This window comes from Heptranchias perlo, chromosome 11 (genome assembly GCF_035084215.1).
Source record: "Heptranchias perlo isolate sHepPer1 chromosome 11, sHepPer1.hap1, whole genome shotgun sequence".
In the NCBI taxonomy this organism is placed as follows: Eukaryota; Metazoa; Chordata; class Chondrichthyes; order Hexanchiformes; family Hexanchidae; genus Heptranchias; species Heptranchias perlo.
The window spans coordinates 26901836-26921401 of NC_090335.1; the positions used below are offsets into that span (position 1 = coordinate 26901836).

At 44.6% G+C, this 19566-nt stretch overlaps 1 protein-coding gene across 2 annotated transcripts in view; it reads right to left on the reverse strand.

The window, feature by feature from the left end:
- The window catches only part of LOC137327194 (galactosylgalactosylxylosylprotein 3-beta-glucuronosyltransferase 1-like), a 131692-nt gene that overhangs the window by 35109 nt on the left and 77017 nt on the right, over positions 1–19566 (reverse strand). Inside the window, exons 1-2 of one of the 2 annotated variants that reach the window (XM_067992743.1) lie at positions 7896–8147; positions 248–408 (exon numbers count right to left, since the gene is read on the reverse strand). In XM_067992743.1, the coding sequence (XP_067848844.1) occupies positions 248–359 (112 nt within the window). In that variant the 5' untranslated portion in view covers positions 360–408; positions 7896–8147. Of the gene's footprint in view, positions 1–247; positions 409–7895; positions 8148–19566 lie in introns of those variants that run through there. The other variant, XM_067992742.1, reaches the window with a different exon arrangement.

Genomic DNA, 19566 nt, shown 5'->3' on the forward strand with positions numbered 1-19566 from the left:
CTCAGTACTGCATTGGATTGTCAGCCTAGATTATGTCTCTGGAGTGGGACTTTGTGTGTGAATGTTTACATTCAATTATATGTAAAATGATGAAAATCCTAATAGTACATTTGCAAAAAAATTAATTAGCATAAACCTAGAAGTCATGTGGTGCAATGGTATGTACAAACGTTTAACTTGTAATTAGATTTGTATGTTCTGCTATTTTAAAGGAAGAACTTGCATTTATATAGAGCATTTCACGTACTTCTCTGAATGGCAAGGTAGAAAACCCCTGAGTTCTGATGCCAGATGGTTAAGAGTATGGTCCAGGGTAAAACAATGAGGATTGCAGTGAGAAGGTTTCGTCGTCTTGGCATATTGTTGTGAACTCACAGCGGGAAAAGTGCCTCATTTCTTCATCCGTACCTTCAAATGTAACAGAAAGATAACATTACTGAGATGAGATAGATCTGAAAGTAAGAAACATTTGTGTACTTTCAATTATATGGAATACAATGAAAATCCTAATAGTACATTTACAAAAAATTTAATTATCACAAACCTAGAAACTATCTGGTGCATTGGTATGTACAAACGTTTAACTTGTTCATATCAGATTTGTATGTTCCGCTATTTTAAAGAAAGAATTTGGAATTATATAATGCATTTCACAATCTCAGGATGTCCCAAAGTGCCTTACAGTCAATGAAGCACTTTTAAGTGTAGTTGCTGTTGTAATGTAGGGAAATGCAACAGCCAATTTGCACACATCAATCTACCACAAACAGCAATTAGATAAATGGCCAGATAATCTGTTTCAGTGATCTTGGTTGAGGAATAAATGCTGGCCAGGACACCGGGGAGAACTTCCTTACTCCTCTTCAAATAATCTTTTATGTCCACTTGAGAGGGCAGATGGGGCCTCGGTTTAATGTCTCATCCAAAAAACGGGATCTCCAATAGTGAGGCACTCCCTCAGTACCGCGCTGGAGTGTCAGCCTGGGTTATGTGTTCAAGTCCCTGGAGTGGGACATGAACCCACAACTTTCTGCCTCAGAGGTGAGAGTGCTACTACTGAGCCAAGGCTGACACATTGTAACACAAGCTTTAGACACCTCCTCACATGACACAAAGGACAGTTCCTACATGAAAGATCTGGTACTATGATATTCGGAAATGATATAATGTAGAAATTAGATTGTGCGATATTGTACCATCGCATTAAGTGTTCATATCAAATTCTGCTATTTTAACAGAGGCATTAACACGTTTCAAATAAATGGGCTAAAGCTTGTCATGTGAGGAGGTGTACCTAAGAACTTTCATCATCAATATTGTCGGTCATGTGACATAACTGCTGCTGTCTTCAATAAATGGTAATAGTGAGTAATGGTGGATATCACAACACTTTAACTAATCAGGTACAAAAATAACACAAAATAACCCATGAAACAGCAGTTCAGTTGGAATGAGGTTCAAGCTGGGACCCAATCTGTGAATTCAGATCCTACACCCAGATCATTCAAACTCTACTCACATAGTTCATTTGTAGCATACCTACCAAAATACTACTTATATGTAACATTCCAGTGCTTCTCATGTGAAACTGATTCACATTACTTATCTACATTATTCTTTTGTGTCCTTTTAACAAAATCTGACAGATACAACAGATTGAAATGGGTTGGCGAAACTTGGTAGCAGAAGTTAGACATTAATCAGCAAATTTAATTGGCAGGAGAAACTACAAGAATGAACCGAAATGGCAACAGACAGTAATGGTTGGATCAGACACTGGACCAGGCAACAAAGTTGAGTGGCAGCAGCAGAAAGAACAAATGGCAACTCTCTGTGGTGTATATATACACACATGCTTACATACACACATTAGAGGAGCATGTAACAAGGGTAATGCAATAATCATGGGGGATTTTAATCTTCATATAGACTGGGCAAACATAATGGCAAATGTAGTTTGGAGGACAAGTTCATGGAATGAATTCAAAACAGTTTTCTAGAACAATATGTCGAAGAACCAACTAGGGAACAGGCTATTTTAAATCTGTTGTGTAATAAGACAGGGTTAATTATTAATCTTATAGTTAAGGATCCTCTGGGGCAGAGTGATCATGATATGATAGAATTTCACATTGAGTTTAAGAGTGATGTAGTTAAGTCTGAAACTTGGGTCTTAAATTTAAACAAGGCCAATTACGTAGGTATGAGGGGTGAGTTGGCTAAGGTAGATTGGGAAATTAGATTAAAAGATATGACAGTAGATAAGCAATAGCGAACATTTGAAGAAATAATTCATAATTCTCAATGAATATACATTCCCTTGAGGAATAAAAACTCCATGGGAAAAGTGATCCAACCGTGGCTAACTGGAGAAGTTAAGATTAAAAGAAGAGGTTTACAATTTTGCCAAAAAGAGTAGTAAACCTGAGAATTGGGAAGGTTTTAGAAACCAGCCAAGGATGACCAAGAAATTGCTAAAGAGGGAGAAAATTGGATATGAGAGCAAATTAGTAAGAAACATAAAAACAGATTGTAAGAGCTTCTACGAGTATGCAAAAAGGAAGAGATTAGCAAAAGTAACCATGGGTTCGTTAGAGGCAGAGAAAGGAGAAATTATAATGGGCAATAAGGAAATGGCAGAGACGTTAAACAAATATTTTGTATCTATCTTCCGAGCAGAAGACACAAAAAGATATCGGAAATAATGGTGAACCAAGGGTGTAATGAAAGTGAGGAACTTAAAGTAATTAAGGTTAGTAAAGAAAAAGTACTGGAGAAACTAATGGGACCAAATGCCGACAAATCCCCTGGACCTGATGGCCTACATTGTAGCGTTTTAAAAGAGGTGGCTGCAGAGATAGTGGATGGACTGACTTTGATCTTCCAGAATTCCCTAGGTTCTAGAACGGTCCCCATGGATTGGAAGGTAACAAATATAACCCTGCTATTCGAGAAAGGAGGGAGAGAGAAAACAGGGAACTATGGGCCTGTTAGCCTGACGTCAGTTGTCGGGAAAATGCTAGAATCTATTATTAAGGGTGTAGTAACAGGGCATTTAAAAAAATCATAACATGTTTAGGCAGAGTCATGGTTTTATGAAAGGGAAATCGTGTTTGACAAATCTATTAGATTTTTTTGAGGGGGTAACTAGCAGGGTAGATAAGGGGGATCCAGTGGATGTAGTATATTTGAATTTTCAAAAGGCATTCGATAAGGTGCCACACAAAAGGTTGTTACACAAGATTAGGGTTCATGGGATTGGGGGTGATATACCAGCATGGACTGAGGATTGGTTAATGGATAGAAAACAGAGAATAGGAATAATCAGGTCATTTTCGGGTTGGCAGGTTGTAACTAGTGGGGTGTCGCAAGGATCAGTGCTTGGGCCTCAGCTATTTACAATATATATCAATGACTTAGATGAAGGAATGGAGTGTAATGTATCCAAGTTTGCTGACAATACAAAGCTAGGTGGGAAAGTAAGCTGTGAGGAGGATGCAAAGAGGCTGCAAAGGGATATAGACAGTTAAGTGAGTGGGCGAGAAGGTGGCAGATGGAGTATAATGTGGGGAATTGTGAAATTATCCACTTTTGTAGGAAGAATAGAAAAGCAGAATATTTCTTAATAGGTAAGAGACTAAAAAATGTTGGCAGTCAGAAGGATTTGGGTGTCCTTGTACACGAATCACAGAAAGTTAACATGCAGGTACAGCAAGCAATTAGGAAGGCAAATGGTACGTTAGCCTTTATTGTAAAGAGTTTGGAGTATAACAGTTAGGAGGTCTTGCTGCAATTATATAGGGTCTTGGTGAGACCGCACCTGGAGTACTCTGTACAGTTCTGGTCTCCTTACCTAAGGAAGGATATACTTGCCTAAGAAGGGGTGTAACGAAGGTTCACTAGATTGATTCCTGGGATGAGAGGGTTGTCCTATGAGGAGAGATTGAGTAGAATGGGCCTATATTCTCTGGAGTTTAGAAGAATGAGAGGTGATCTTATTGAAAGATAAAAAATTCTTAGAAAACTTGACAGGGTAGATGCTGTGAGGCTGTTTCCCCTGGCTGGAGAGTCTAGAACTGGAGGTCATAGTATCAAGATAAGGGGTCGGTGATTTAGGACCGAGATGAGGAAAAATTTCTTCACTCAGAGGATTGTGAATCTTTGCAATTCTCTACCCCAGAGGGCTGTGGATGCTGAGTTGTTGAATAATTTCAAGACTGAGATCGATAGATTTTTGGACACTAAGGGAATCCAGGGATATAGGTTAGGGTGGGAAAGTGCACTTGAGGTAGAAGATCAGCCATGATCTTATTGAATGGTGGAGCAGGCTTGAAGGGCCGTGTGGCCTACTCCTGTTCCTCCTATTTCTTATGTTCTTACACACACACACACACACACACACACACCAGTCCATCTCCCATGGCATTGCACATGAGGAGTCAAGCCCGGGGCTCTGATCAGTCCGAAGAGAAAACAGTGAAAATTCTGTCAAGACACGTGGCAACTGGAGGGATCAATTGCCATTCATTTCTTCACTGTTGGGGCTCTTAGTAGACCCTCCGCGAACCCAAGTCTGCTCTCAGCGGGCTTGGGAACCGCTGGACACTGCATTGATATGTTGAGCAGAATTCCAGGGGTAGCCCGGAAATACTCTCAGACGCGGCCTCAAAATGCTGTTGGAACATAAGAGCGGATGGTCCCATCACTCCTCCCCTGTCGGAATTTTCAACGTAGCCAAAATGGGGCAGAAATCTGGTGGATCCAAGTCCCGGCTCAAATTCCGAATCCCCCCACCCTCCCCACCCAACAACACTCCACCTAACTTTCACCCCCCAACTCCGCAAGGCATCATACAATAGTTAAAAAAAAGTACAACTCTTTAAGAATAGTACCTTATGAAGTCAAGTCGCTTATTCTTTAAAAGCACTTTCCATATTACATAAAATTGTGTATGGGGTTAATAATTCAGATCAATTCAATAGGTCGCAGGCTGATTTAGATAACTTGGGCAAAAGGGCCCTTTCATGGCAGATATCATGTAATGTGGACAAGTGCAGTGTCATGCATCTAGGGTTAGGAAGCTTCAGGCATGTCTATACCATGAAGCAGTGTCTGTTAATGCAAATGGATCAAGAAAGAGACTTGGGGTGGTAGTTGATGACCGATTAAAGGCGCACACGCAGTGTAAAGTGACTATGGGAAAAGCAAACAGAGCTTTAGGTTAAAATAAAAAGAACAAAAACTGCAAATCCTGCAAATCTTAAATAAAACAGGCCTGACACCTCGACCCCTCAGGTGGTCTCTACCACTGCGGATTGAACAAAGGAAAATGCGCCTCTGTAGCAACCCCCACCCACCGGCTGTCTTTTACATGCAACGGGGTGGGGGTGCAGCGGTCACAGGCATCTGCCTCCAGCGAGGTTCCATGAAATTGTGCCGGTAGGTTTCAGTGGCAATCGGCCATTGTCCTCTCTTGGCCCACCTCTCCCTCTCCACTCCCCCCCTCCCCCACCTCCACACAAAGTATGCCCGAAAATGGGTGGCAAAATGGGAGAAAATCCAGCCCCGAGAATCACTCCCTGAGATTTTGTGCTCTGTTCCTCTGGCAGTTCAGCCCAAGATCCTATTTACTCTCACTACTGCTGTCCAAAATACGCAGTGCTGATGGCTTCAGTGATCTACCCACCAGTGCACCCACAAACGCCTTCTATTTGAGAGCTGACAGATATTGTTGCAATCGACAAACCAACTAAAATGAATTGGAAGGTAATTTTGTTTCATTAATAGAAGTTACAGAATTACATAGCAGAACGCAACAATAGCAGTAACATGGAGCATAGGTTGATGAAGAGAGAGGAGAAAAGGTGTGCTTATTGTTTAAAAGTAAAATTTAGTGTAACCAAGCAGTAAAATGAAATCAAAACTAAAATAGTGAAAAGAGACTCAAAAAGGTAGAAATTTTCGAAGTAAGTAGATGGGATGGAGAGAAAAGTAATTTTTAAAACTGTTAAAGGAATTTAAGTGTAGGTTTTGTTACATTATTACAATTACTGAAATAAAATGATAACCAAGTAGCTCAGAATGGCTGACATTTCTGTTCACCACCATTATGAGGGGTTTTGATCGAGTAAATAAGGAGAAATGTTTCCACTGGTGGGAGAATCGGTAACCGGAGGACACAGATTTAAGATAATTGGCAAAATAACCAGAAGGGAGATGAGGAGAAATTTTTTTACACAGCGAGTTGTTATGATCTGGAATGGACTGCCTGAAAGGGTAGTGGAAGCAAGTTTAATAGTGACTTTCAAAAGGGAATTATGCTTGAAGAGGAAAAAATTGCAGAGTTACGGGGGAAGAGCAGGGGAGTGGGACTAATTAGATAGCTCTTTCAGAGAGCTGGCACAGGCCTGTTGGGCCGAATGGAGTCCTTCCGTGTTGTATGATTATATGATTCAAAGTTTAGTGTTTAAACAGAAAATTACATTATAGACAAGGCAATATAAAGTTACTACTAGGATGTACATACATATATATATTTCCTTTCAAACCAACATATTTATCCCAAGGTAGGTAACTCTTAGAGATCTACATGTTGATATGAAAGGACTCCCCTCGGCTTCAGTCCTATTTGCAGTGCCTGGGGAGTATCCTCTGACATCTGCTGGTAAAGCTCGCTCTGCTTTGGGTATCAATGCTTCAGTACAGCCAACTTATCTGATGTGCATAGTGACCAAGTTGAAAGCTGGAGACAAAAATGGAAAAAATATTGTAAATGGAACATCACACTGAGATCAACTGGGTTAAGAGCTCGAGTTACTCCAGGAAAATGCTGATAGTACATTCTTTGTTAGAAAAAAGGAGGGCAAACTCTTCAGTATTTCCTATTTAATATTATAGTTAAATCAAACAGGTATTACCCATAGCCCTGGAAATCTTCCTCACATTCCATAAAGGCCTAGCAAAATTACTTCCTTGAAGATATGCAATCTTTATCTATACATGATGTGGAGATGCCGGTGATGGACTGGGGTTGACAATTGTAAACAATTTTACAACACCAAGTTATAGTCCAGCAATTTTATTTTAAATTCATAAGCTTTCGGAGGCTACCTCCTTTTTTCCACATCGTTCACCTGAGGAAGGAGGTAGCCTCCGAAAGCTTGTGAATTTAAAATAAAATTGCTGGACTATAACTTGGTGTTGTAAAATTGTTTACAATTTATCTATACAAGTATAGTAAACTTAGCCTTGGAGAGGCATCTTAAATGACTGAGAATCCATTGGCAAGGTAGCAATTGCAGCTTTCACCTGCAACAAGAAAGAAGGAAAGACCTCGCATTTATTTTGCACGTCACGACGTCTCAAAGCTTTTTACAGCCAATGACATATTTTGGAGGTGTAGTCACTGTTGCAGTGTAGGAAACACAGCAGCCAATTTGCGCACAGCAAGATCCCACAAACAGCAATGTGATAATGACCAGATAATCTGATTTAGTGATGTTGTTTGAGGGATAAATGTTTGCGAGGACACCGGGAGAACTCCCCTGCTCTTCTTCGATTGGTGGCATGTCTGGAGAGCGATTGGTGTAGGGGGTGGTGGTGTGTGTCAGCTTCACCTCTGATTTCTGAGTGGTCCGAATCGCTCCCACTCCCTGGGTTCTAGACCTTGGACTTATTTGGGGGTTGTGACAAAGTGCAGCAAACAACTTGTTTTGGTGCAAGAAACTTTGACCTTTATTCAAGAGAGAAAATACAACACAACAATCTTAACACTCTAATAAAATGGGGAACACTTCGGTACACACGAGGGAAATTACAGTAGAAGGATACCTCACCCCTCCTAATCCCACTGTACTAGCTAGGTTGGACTCTAAATGGCCAGAAATAATGCTCACCAAACGAAACCTTGACAGTAATTCACCCAGAGGTAAGTCAGAAATAGATTGTAGAGTGGAAACTTTGCGGATCGTCGGTTTTCTCCTGAGTTGGTTTTCTTTGGTCGCGGTGGCTCAATATTACCCGGTTGGTTGGTGGCAATATTTGGTTGCTTGTTTCGTAAGGCCCTTGTTGCCGCGAGGTGTCTGATGGTCACTGGGGCTGTTGCTCTGGTTTCTTCTTGTGTGTCGGCCTGCTTCTAGAGCTGCTGACCTTCCCTGTCGAACTGCTTTCCTGTTGCTCGCAGGAAGCTGCCCTTCCTCCCAGGCACAGGCAGAACCAAAACAAGCAGCCCACCAGAGCCAGCAAGCCAGAGAGAGAGAGCGAGCGAGCTTCGAGTTTCCACTTGCGGATGTCTCCCTTACAATTGGTCTTTGACACTTTAAAAAAAACACTTCATGTCTGTTTAAACAGTTCTTACAAAGTCCTTAAGAATCTTTGGTGGCTTTTTGATGGTCCCTCATCATGTTGCCATTGCTTCTCCCGATGGGTCATTATTAATTCCGACTTGCTGATCACCTGGTATACAGGCTTCCTTTTGTATCCAACGTCCTAGGTGTTGATCGGTTTTGCATTAAAACAAAAACATGGCCCCACCATGTCTGGAGCAGTTGCCTCTTTCAATGGCTGACTGCCTTTCGAATTCGTGCTGAGTGTCGGTTTTGCATTAAAACAGAAACATGTCCATGGTGTGTGTGTGTTGTTGATTTCGTCTGGTGACCTCTCACCTATCCTTCTATTTTAGGATTATAGTCAATGGCCAAAGTTTTCCCATACTCAGGGTTTTTTAGGGTTTTTCTCCGAGTTTTGGGGGATCTGTGAATTTTGAGAATCTTACAATGGGATTTTTAACGTCCACCTGAGAGGGCAAACAAGACCTCGGTTTAACGTCTCATCGGAAAGATGCTCACATTTGTATGCAACTGACAGTGAGAGAAAGTATTGCTGCTCCACAAGAAATGTGTCAGGGCAGAGCTTCTGCTCACCACTTTCACCTGATGGTGATCCCATTCCAAGTCTCGGAGATACTAGCAGTCTTTAAAATAATAGGGGCGGGCACCCAGGTGGCACAATAGGGGCACCTGCCCCATGGAGGCGATGCAAACTCGGAGCGGTCCCCTGCCACTCCGAGAAGGGGAGCAAGAGGCCAATCAGGCTGAAGAGGAACCAGATCCAGAACTAAAAATAGATGCAATCAATCCTTTTTTTTTTAGCTTTGTGACCCTCACTAGGCCCAGAATGGATTCTAGGTCTGCTCTCAGGAGCCGTAGGTCCCACTGAGCCTATCAGAGACACATCTGACAGGATACCCAGGGTCGCCTGGGAATATCTCTCCAGACATGCCTCCAAAAGGCTGGCTGAATCTAAGAAGCCCCCTCAAACCAATTGCAATTTTTAGGTTCCTTCTGAATGGTGGATCTGGATTCTGCCTATTGTCCGAGCCCCCCCCCCCCCCTCTTAGAATTATCACAGAACTGCACTCCGAGCTGGGCTAGTAATGTCTACTTAATTCTGACAGGTTCCAGTCCCAGTTTCCAAATGATCTGATTGGTTCCAACAGCGTTCAATCACGCCTTCCAACCAATGTGGTTGAGTCTGGTAGCCCTCAGCCCATCAACAGATCTAGTTAGTTCCGACCTGCTTTAGGCCTGCCAATGGTAAGAGCTGATATTTCTTGTCAAACACTAATATGCTGATGATCATCTTGAAATGTTGATGGTTACATGTATGTTAGTTTGGTTTCTCAATGAATGGGATGGGGGGAGGGGGCGTGATTTTAACTCAATCTGCCTGGCGGGAATGGGGCATTAGTTCCCTGAAGGTTGTGATGATTCACTTATTGCCCCGCTCCCACTCAATTTACGCTCACTGCCATTTTGGTTGGAGCCTCTGATTGGGCAGCCTGGACGACCACCTGTTTTAGACGGGAGCCTTTTTGTAATATGCTAATCGCGGTCCTCTGACACGCAAAAGACCCTGACACAATTTTGAGGTACCAATGGGTGGAGTGTGCAATGAGTGCTCCTCCTGGCCTCACAAAAGTCTTCCTACCGACAGGTGATCCATCTGTGTCACACCCCCCCACCCCACCCTCCCCACAATTACCTCTCCCCCCAACCCCCACCTACCCACCCCCCAAGGATAACATTTCTGTCTCAGCTCTGCATCGGAACCACTGGAATTCCTGACCCCAGCCCCCGACCCCTCACTAGTCGGCTGCCTGTGAGCACTACAATGCTGCTTGAAGCTCACTGGAAATATGGAAATGAGTTCCAGATCTCAAAATGGCTCAGGCCTCACGCTGAGCATATCAGGCAGGCAGTGTTATAATCAACGCTAGGGGCCTTTCTTTCCCCCTAATCTCTTTAATGTTGTAACTCTAACACTGGCACTACTAAACTTTGTCTTGAAATCACTAGCAGCGGCATCTTTTACACCTATGAGTAACTCACTATCACCCTCAGTAACAAGTGAACAATCAATTGAGCTCAGGGCTTGAAATCTGTTACTACTATCTATAGGAAAGTGTTCATTCGCTAACCGTAAGAGTCAGTGAGTACTGTTCAAAACTTAGAGATCTGTCGAGAAAAGGGTCCTAATTGACTGCAAACTTTCACCAGGGTTTTCTGCTACTGCACCCACTGTCCATTTAAATGAAAGGGAAGGAAATCATGGCGAACAAGCAATAAACCCCAGCTCTAAAGTCCTCAATGCTTGTGGTCAGAGCATAATGCTAAACTGAGTCAGCAGTTAGGGTGACTCCTAATAAAACACCACAGGCACTTATCAAAGCCACAACATGGAAAGCCTGGTGCTACAGAATGGGAGAGAGAAGGGGTCCCATTCCCCTGTACAGCTACAGTACCATGTCCCATCTTAACTGATTTACCTCTTAAAATTCATGCGCAAGTGCATGAGGATATATCTTTAGATAGCCTCCTCTCATTGACATCTCTGGCATTCATCAATAGTCATCAAGCTTTAATCTCACCAGGGTCCAATAAATTCGATGGACGATATTGAATTGCAATGAGGTTTTTGGCCCGATCTCCTATTTTTTAATCTATTAGTGGTCTGTTGTTATATTGATCCTCAGGTCTTTTCCCTGGACAGCTCTGGGGATCTTCTTCGAACTAGAATAAGATAGTTAACAAATGTCTGTGCAATTTGGAAGAGCAGCTCACTTCCCATTTCTCCAGGAATGCCTCAAATTGGGCTCTGTTTGGCATTCTTAAAACATTTAAGTTTTTGATGCATTGTAATCGTTTTGGATTACAGGAGAGGTTGACACAGAAATTGTGTCCAGAGTAAGTTATTTTTGGTGAAATTGTAATCCTTGGGTTTTAATTCAACCTACATAAAAATGATTCAAATATCCAACAGAGATCACAGCCAACGTTCCTTAAATTAAATTGCAGCACAGAGAAGAATTATCAGTTGACCCATTGCTTATTATAGAAGACTTCACGCAACACACTTTATATTACTAATGAACTACTTTATTTAACTGCACCTATAGCATATGATACTGTCTGATAGATTCTCCAGGTTCTCGGATTCGGAAAGGATTGAAACCAATGAATGGAGAATTGTGAGCAGCAGGCCCAGGACTTTCCAATGATGCGTGTGAGGACATGGGAAATCTAAAGAAAGAAAGAACTTGCATTTATATAGCGCCTTTCATGACCTCAGGATATCCCAAAGAACTTTACAGCTAATGAAGTACTTTTGAAGTGTAGTCACTGTTGTAACGTAGGAAAAGCAGCAGCCTATTTGCGCGCAGCAAGATCCCACAAACAGCAATGTGATAATGACCAGATAATCTGTTTTTAGTGATGTTGGTTGAGGGATAAATATTGGTCAGGATACCAGCGAGAATTCCCCTGCTCTTATATTTATCAATTTATATCATAGCTTATCAATAAAATCCAGCTTCGAATCTACTTCTGCAGTCAAAACAGAATGGTAGAAAAGTATACACCTATCAATATTAACAGAGCAAGTTATAAGATATAATGAGCACATGACCTCTTTAATCTGACAACAGATTAAATGCTATGTAGAACATTCCAATATCAGCCTACCATGATCTTCTGTCTGCTGTCTAGGACTGAGCACAGTGATCCTTTGACCACCTGGAGTGGGCCTAAGGGAAGCTCCATGAGTGAGGAGCTCTTAAAGGGTCCAAGGGTTTTTTGCTTTTTTTAATTTTTCAGTTTTCCAGTTTGCTTTTGTTAATTTTTGCTTGCATTCTTATGAACATTTTTTTTCATCCAGAATTTTGTAAAAGCGTTTTTTCCTAACGGTTCATAATGTTTATGTAGAACCCAAATGAGCTGCATGTTGTCCATTCACAAGATCACAAAATAATTATGGAGATGGAAGATCATTCGACCTATCTTAATTCATCCATCCAAAGAGATCCTAACACCCCCCCATTTCAGTATTCAATTGCTTCTTAAAAGATTCCGAGGTTTTCTCCTCCACTTTTCCTGGAAGTCCATTCCATGTATTGATCACTCTTTGTGTGAAGAAGGATTTCTTGATATCAGTTCTAAATGTGCCTTTTATTAGTTTGAATCTCTGTCCCCTTGTCCTACTTCCACAATTTAATTTGAAGTAACACTTCAGATCCACCCTCTGTATTCCCTTAGCTATCTAATTATCTCCATAAGATCACCTCTCAAATATCTCCTTCGTATGCTGAAAAGCCCTAGTTTCTCCAGTCTGTCCTTATAAGTCAGATCCTTCACACGTAACTATTCTGGGAACATAGGAATATAAGAACATAGGAACAGGAGCAGGCCACTCAGCCCCTCGAGCCCGTTCCGCCATTCAATTAGATCATGGCTGATCTGTATAACAGATCTCCGCAGTTGTATTTGGCCTCTGCTGCTATGTTTTTATCTAAATCACCTCTGATCACCCCTTTAATATGTTTTTGCATTTTCTTACATTCATCCCAGTGAACCCCTTCCCCTTAAGTCATTGTAAAGTTCATTGCATTTAAAGTATTCCCAAGACTTAAAACAGAGCAGGAAGAGCTGAACAAAAGAACAAAAGAATGAAAAAAGAGCTTTTACAATACAAACTCTCATGAGCATTTGGGCCATCCAAGATATGAGTCCTGTGACAATAGGCAAATCAAGTTAAAGGTAATGATGGTTAGTTTATAGCACCACAAATACAATATTTTATGCTTGGAGTGCTAGACAATAAAAGAAAGCACACCTGTGGAGAAGAGCAGGCACTACCAGAGTTACTGATCGAAGCAGAGACCATGCCAACATTTAAGAATAAGTTGGAGGGTGGTTGAAAGAAAAGGTGATAAAGGGATATGGGAACAGAGATGAGATTAAGAGTGCTGGTCATGTGGAGGGTAAACACCAAAACGGCCTGTTTCCGTGTTGTAATTTCTATGTAATTCCATCTGTTTCAAGGACAGCTGCAGCTGAGCTGCATCATATGGCTGACACTGTCAATGGCAGTGAAGGTCACCTCCTGCCTCTAACTTTTTGCTGCTACCCCTGAGCAGGTATGCTGGAGCCGAATTGACCTCATCCTCACCAATCTACCTGTCGCAGATGCATCTGTTCATGACAGTATTGGCAGGAGTTACCACCGCACAGTCCTTGTGGAGACGAAGTCCTGTCTTCACACTGAGGACACCGTCCATCGTGTTGTGTGGCACTACCACCATGCTAAATGGGATAGATTCAGAACAGATCTCGCAGCTCAAAACTGGGTATCCATGAGGCACTGTGGGCCATCAGCAGCAGCAGAACTGTATTCCAGCACAACCTCATGTAACCTCGTGGCCTGGCTTATTCCTCACTCTAACATTACCAACAAGCCAGGGGATCAATCCTGGTTCAATGAGGAGTGTAGAAGAGCATGCCAGGAGCAGCAGCAGGCGTACCTAAAAATGAGATGCCAAGTGGTGAAGCTACAACACAGGACGACGTGCATGCTAAACAGCAGAAGCAACATGCTATAGACAGAGCTAAGCGATTCCACAACCAACGGATCAGATCAAAGCTCTGCAGTCCTGCCACATCCAGTCGTGAATGGTGGTGGACAATTAAACATCGAACAGGAGGAGGAGACTCTGCAAACATCCCCATCCTCAATGACGGCAGAGTCCAGCACTTGAGTGCAAAAGACAAGGCTAAAGCATTTGCAACCATCTTCAGCCAGAAGTTTTTTTTTATTCGTTCACGGGATGTGGGCGTCGCTGGCGAGGCCAGCATTTATTGCCCATCCCTAATTGCCCTCGAGAAGGTGGTGGTGAGCCGCCTTCTTGAACCGCTGCAGTCCGTGTGGTGACGGTTCTCCCACAGTGCTGTTAGGAAGGGAGTTCCAGGATTTTGACCCAGCGACGATGAAGGAACGGCGATATATTTCCAAGTCGGGATGGTGTGTGACTTGGAGGGGAACGTGCAGGTGGTGTTGTTCCCATGTGCCTGCTGCTCTTGTCCTTCTAGGTGGTAGAGGTCGCTGGTTTGGGAGGTGCTGTCGAAGAAGCCTTGGCGAGTTGCTGCAGTGCATCCTGTGGATGGTACACACTGCAGCCACAGTGCGCCGGTGGTGAAGGGAGTGAATGTTTAGGGTGATGGATGGGGTGCCAATCAAGCGGGCTGCTTTATCTTGGATGGTGTCGAGCTTCTTGAGTGTTGTTGGAGCTGCACTCATCCAGGCAAGTGGAGAGTATTCCATCACACTCCTGACTTGTGCCTTGTAGATGGTGGAAAGGTTTTGGGGAGTCAGGAGGTGAGTCACTCGCCGCAGAACACCCAGCCTCTGACCTGCTCTCGTAGCCACAGTATTTATATGGCTGGTCCAGTTCAGTTTCTGGTCAATGGTGACCCCCCAGGATGTTGATGGTGGGGGATTCGGCGATGGTAATGCCGTTGAATGTCAAGGGGAGGTGGTTAGACTTTCTCTTGTTGGAGATGGTCATTGCCTGGCACTTATCTGGCGCGAATGTTACTTGCCACTTATGAGCCCAAGCCTGGATGTTGTCCAGGTCTTGCTGCATGCGGGCTCGGACTGCTTCATTATCTGAGGGGTTGTGAATGGAACTGAACACTGTGCAGTCATCAGCGAACATCCCCATTTCTGACCTTATGATGGAGGGAAGGTCATTGATGAAGCAGCTGAAGATGGTTGGGCCTAGGACACTGCCCTGAGGAACTCCTGCAGCAATGCCCTGGGGCTGAGATGATTGGCCTCCAACAACCACTACCATCTTCCTTTGTGCTAGGTATGACTCCAGCCACTGGAGAGTTTTCCCCCTGATTCCCATGGACTTCAATTTTACTAGGGCTCCTTGGTGCCACACTCGGTCAAATGCTGCCTTGATGTCAAGGGCAGTCACTCTCACCTCACCTCTGGAATTCAGCTCTTTTGTCCATGTTTGGACCAAGGCTGTAATGAGGTCTGGAGCCGAGTGGTCCTGGCGGAACCCAAACTGAGCATCGGTGAGCAGGTTATTGGTGAGTAAGTGCCGCTTGATAGCACTGTCGACGACACCTTCCATCACTTTGCTGATGATTGAGAGTAGACTGATGGGGCGGTAATTGGCCAGGTTGGATTTGTCCTGCTTTTTGTGGACAGGACATACCTGGGCAATTTTCCACATTGTCGGGTAGATGCCAGTGTTGTAGCTGTACTGGAACAGCTTGGCTAGAGGCGCAGCTAGTTCTGGAGCACAAGTCTTCAGCACTACAGCTGGGATGTTGTCGGGGCCCATAGTCTTTGCTGTATCCAGTGCACTCAGCCTTTTCTTGATATCACGTGGAGTGAATTGAATTGGCCGAAGACTGGCTTCCGTGATGGTGGGGATATCGGGAGGAGGCTGAGATGGATCATCCACTCGGCACTTCTGGCTGAAGATGGTTGCAAACGCTTCAGCCTTGTCTTTTGCACTCACGTGCTGGACTCCGCCATCATTGAGAATGGGGATGTTTGCAGAGCCTCCTCCTCCCGTTAGTTGTTTAATTGTCCACCACCATTCACGACTGGATGTGGCAGGACTGCAGAGCTTTGATCTGATCCATTGGTTGTGGAATCGCTTAGCTCTGTCTATAGCATGTTGCTTCCGCTGTTTAGCATGCATGTAGTCCTGAGTTGTAGCTTCACCAGGTTGGTACCTCATTTTTAGGTACGCCTGGTGCTGCTCCTGGGATGCTCTTCCACACTCCTCATTGAACCAGGGTTGATCCCCTGGCTTATTGGTAATGGTAGAGTGAGGAATATGCCGGGCCATGAGGTTACAGATTGTGCTGGAATACAATTCTGCTGCTGCTGATGGCCCACAGCGCCTCATGGATGCCCAATTTTGAGCTGCTAGATCCGTTCTGAATCTATCCCATTTAGCACGGTGGTAGTGCCACACAACACGTTGGATGGTGTCCTCAGTGCGAAGACGGGACTTCATCTCCACGAGGACTGTGCGGTGGTCACTCCTACCAATACTGTCATGGACAGATGCATTTGCGACAGGGAGATTGGTGAGGACAAGGTCAAGTAAGTTCTTCCCTCGTGTTGGTTCGCTCACCACCTGCCGCAGGCCCAGTCTAGCAGCTATGTCCTTCAGGACTCGGCCAGCTCGGTCAGTAGTGGTGCTACCGAGCCACTCTTGGTGATGGACATTGAAGTCCCCCACCCAGAGTACATTCTGTGCCCTTGCTACCCTCAGTGCTTCCTCCAAGTGGTGCTCAACATGGAGGAGGACTGATTCATCAGCTGAGGGAGGACGGTAGGTGGTAATCAGCAGGAGGTTTCCTTGCCCATGTTTGACCTGATGCCATGAGATTTCATGGGGTCCAGAGTCAATGTTGAGGACTCCCAGAGCCACTCCCTCCTGACTGTATATCACTGTACCGCCACCTCTGGTGGGTCTGTCCTGCCGGTGGGACAGGACATACCCAGGGATGGTGATGGAAGAGTCTGGGACGTTGGCTGAAAGATATGATTCTGTGAGTATGGCTATGTCAGGCTGTTGCTTGACTAGTCTGTGGGACAGCTCTCCCAATTTTGGCACAAGTCCCCAGATGTTAGTAAGGAGGACCTTGCAGGGTCGACTGGGCTTGGTGTTTTGCCGTTGTCGTGTCCGGTGCCTAGTGGTCCGATGCCGGGTGGTCCGTCCGGTTTTATTCTTATTATGACTTTTCGTAGCGAGATTTTACAACTGAGTGGCTTGCCATGCCATTTCAGAGGGCAATTAAGAATCAACCACAGTGGATGATCCATCTCGGCCTCCTCCCGATATCCCCACCATCACAGAAGCCAGTCTTCAGCCAATTCGATTCACTCCATGTAATATCAAGAAACAGCTGAGTGCACTGGAAACAGCAAAGGCTATGGGCCCCGACAACATCCCGGCTGTCGTGCTGAAGACTTGTGCTCCAGAACTGGCAGCGCCTCTAGCCAAACTGTTCCAATACTGGCACCTACCCGACAATGTGGAAAATTGCCCTGTTATGTCCTGTCCACAAAAAACGGGACAAATCCAATCCGGCCAATTACCGCCCCATCAGTCTATTCTCAATCATCAGCAAAGTAATGGAAGGTGTCGTCGACAGTGCTATCAAGCGGCACTTACTCACCAATAACCTGCTCACCAATGCTCAGTTTGGGTTTCGCCAGGACCACTTGGCTCCAGACCTCATTACAGCCTTGGTCCAAACATGGACTAAAGAGCTGAATTCCAGAGGTGAGTCGAGAGTGACTGCCCTTTGCATCAAGGCAGCAATTGACTGAGTGTGGCACCAAGGAGCCCTCGTAAAATTGAAGTCAATGGGAATCAGGGGGAAAACTCTCCAGTGGCTGGAGTCATACCTAACACAAAGGAAAATGGTAGTGGTTGTTGGAGGCCAATCATCTCAGCCCCAGGACATTGCTGCAGGAGTTCCTCAGGGCAGTGCCCTAGACCCAACCATCTTCAGCTGCTTCATCAATAACCTCCCTCCATCATAAGGTCAGAAATGGGGATGTTCGCTGATGATTGCACAGTGTTCAGTTCCATTCGCAACCCCTCAAATAATGAATCAGTCCGTGTCCGCATGCAGCAAGACCTGGACAACACCCAGGTTTGGGCTGATAAGTGGCAAGTAACATTCACGCCAGACAAGTGTCAGGCAATGATCATCTCCAATAAGAGAGAGTCTAACTATCTCCCCTTGACATTCAATGGAATTACCATCGCCGAATCCCCCACCGTCAACATCCTGGGGGTCACCATTGACCAGAAACTTAACTGGACCAGCCATATAAATACTGTGGCTACAAGAGCAGGTCAGAGGCTGGGTATTCTGTGGCAACTGACTCACCTTCTGACTCCCCAAAGCCTTTCCACCATCTGCAAGGTACAAGTCAGGAGTGTGATGGAATACTCTCCACTTGCCTGGATGAGTGCAGCTCCAATAACACTCAAGAAGCTTAACACCATCCAGGACAAAGCATCCCATCCACCACCTTAAACATTCACTCCCTTCACCATCGGTGCACCGTGGCTGCAGTGTGTACCATTTACAAGATGCGCTGCAGCAACTCGCCAAGGCTTCTTCGACTACACCTCCCAAACCCGCGACCTCTACCACCTGGAAGGTCAAGGGCAGCAGGCACATGGGAACAACGCTACCTGCACGATCCCCTCCAAGTCACATACCATCCTGACTTGGAAATATATCACCGTTCCTTCATTGTCGCTGGGTCAAAATCCTGGAACTCCCTACCAACGGCACTGTGGGAGAACCTTTACCACACGGACTGCAGCGGTTCAAGAAGGCGGCTCACCACCACCTTCTCAAGGGCAATTAGGGATGGGCAATAAATGCTGGCCTCGCCAGCGATGCCCACATCTGATGAACGAATAAAAGAAAATGGTATGCTCAGTGGTAGCATTCCCACCTTAAAATCAGAAGGTACAGGTTTCGAAGCTCACTGCAGGCAATCCTGGTGAGTGGAGCTCGGAGCTTCAGCTCTGAACTCTGGGTTGACATCCAGTGGGATACTCAAGTCTGGTGGGTGTAGGGGTGGGTGTAGGGCTGCATGTAGGGGTGGGTGTAGGGGTGGTGCCCACCCCATCCCCACATTTGTGTAGGGCTCACCACCCTATTGGTTTGTATAAAGAGGTTGATAGCCATTGAAGGAGCATTCGCCTCATGAAATGTCAGACTGTTAACCAGCCTGAAAATCCTTCCACTACTTCACACTATTTTCCAAGGGAACAGTGTGAAGATCAGACAACAACCAAGTATGCTGCACTGCTGTCCTCTGAAGAGCATTCCCTGGATACCAAACAGGGTAATCTTCCTCGCACTCACCTTACGAGGCAGCAATTCCACTTTACAATTGATTAAATGGGGTTTGGGTGCTTCACTTGCTCCTTCCCCCACATTTACTTTTCCCCTTCCTTGGGTTTTGTAGTCACTTCTTTTACCCCATACAGCATTTGAGCAGCCTTAAGAAAGGCCAAAAGAACATTTGATCGTTACCTTTAAGTTGCTGCATCTCTGTAAAGGCAAGCTCCCAGCATTTGGGCCAATGTGAACTAGACATCACTTGAATATCATTGATTTACACTTAAATGTCGAGGGCATGATTAAGAAGTTTGCAGATGATACA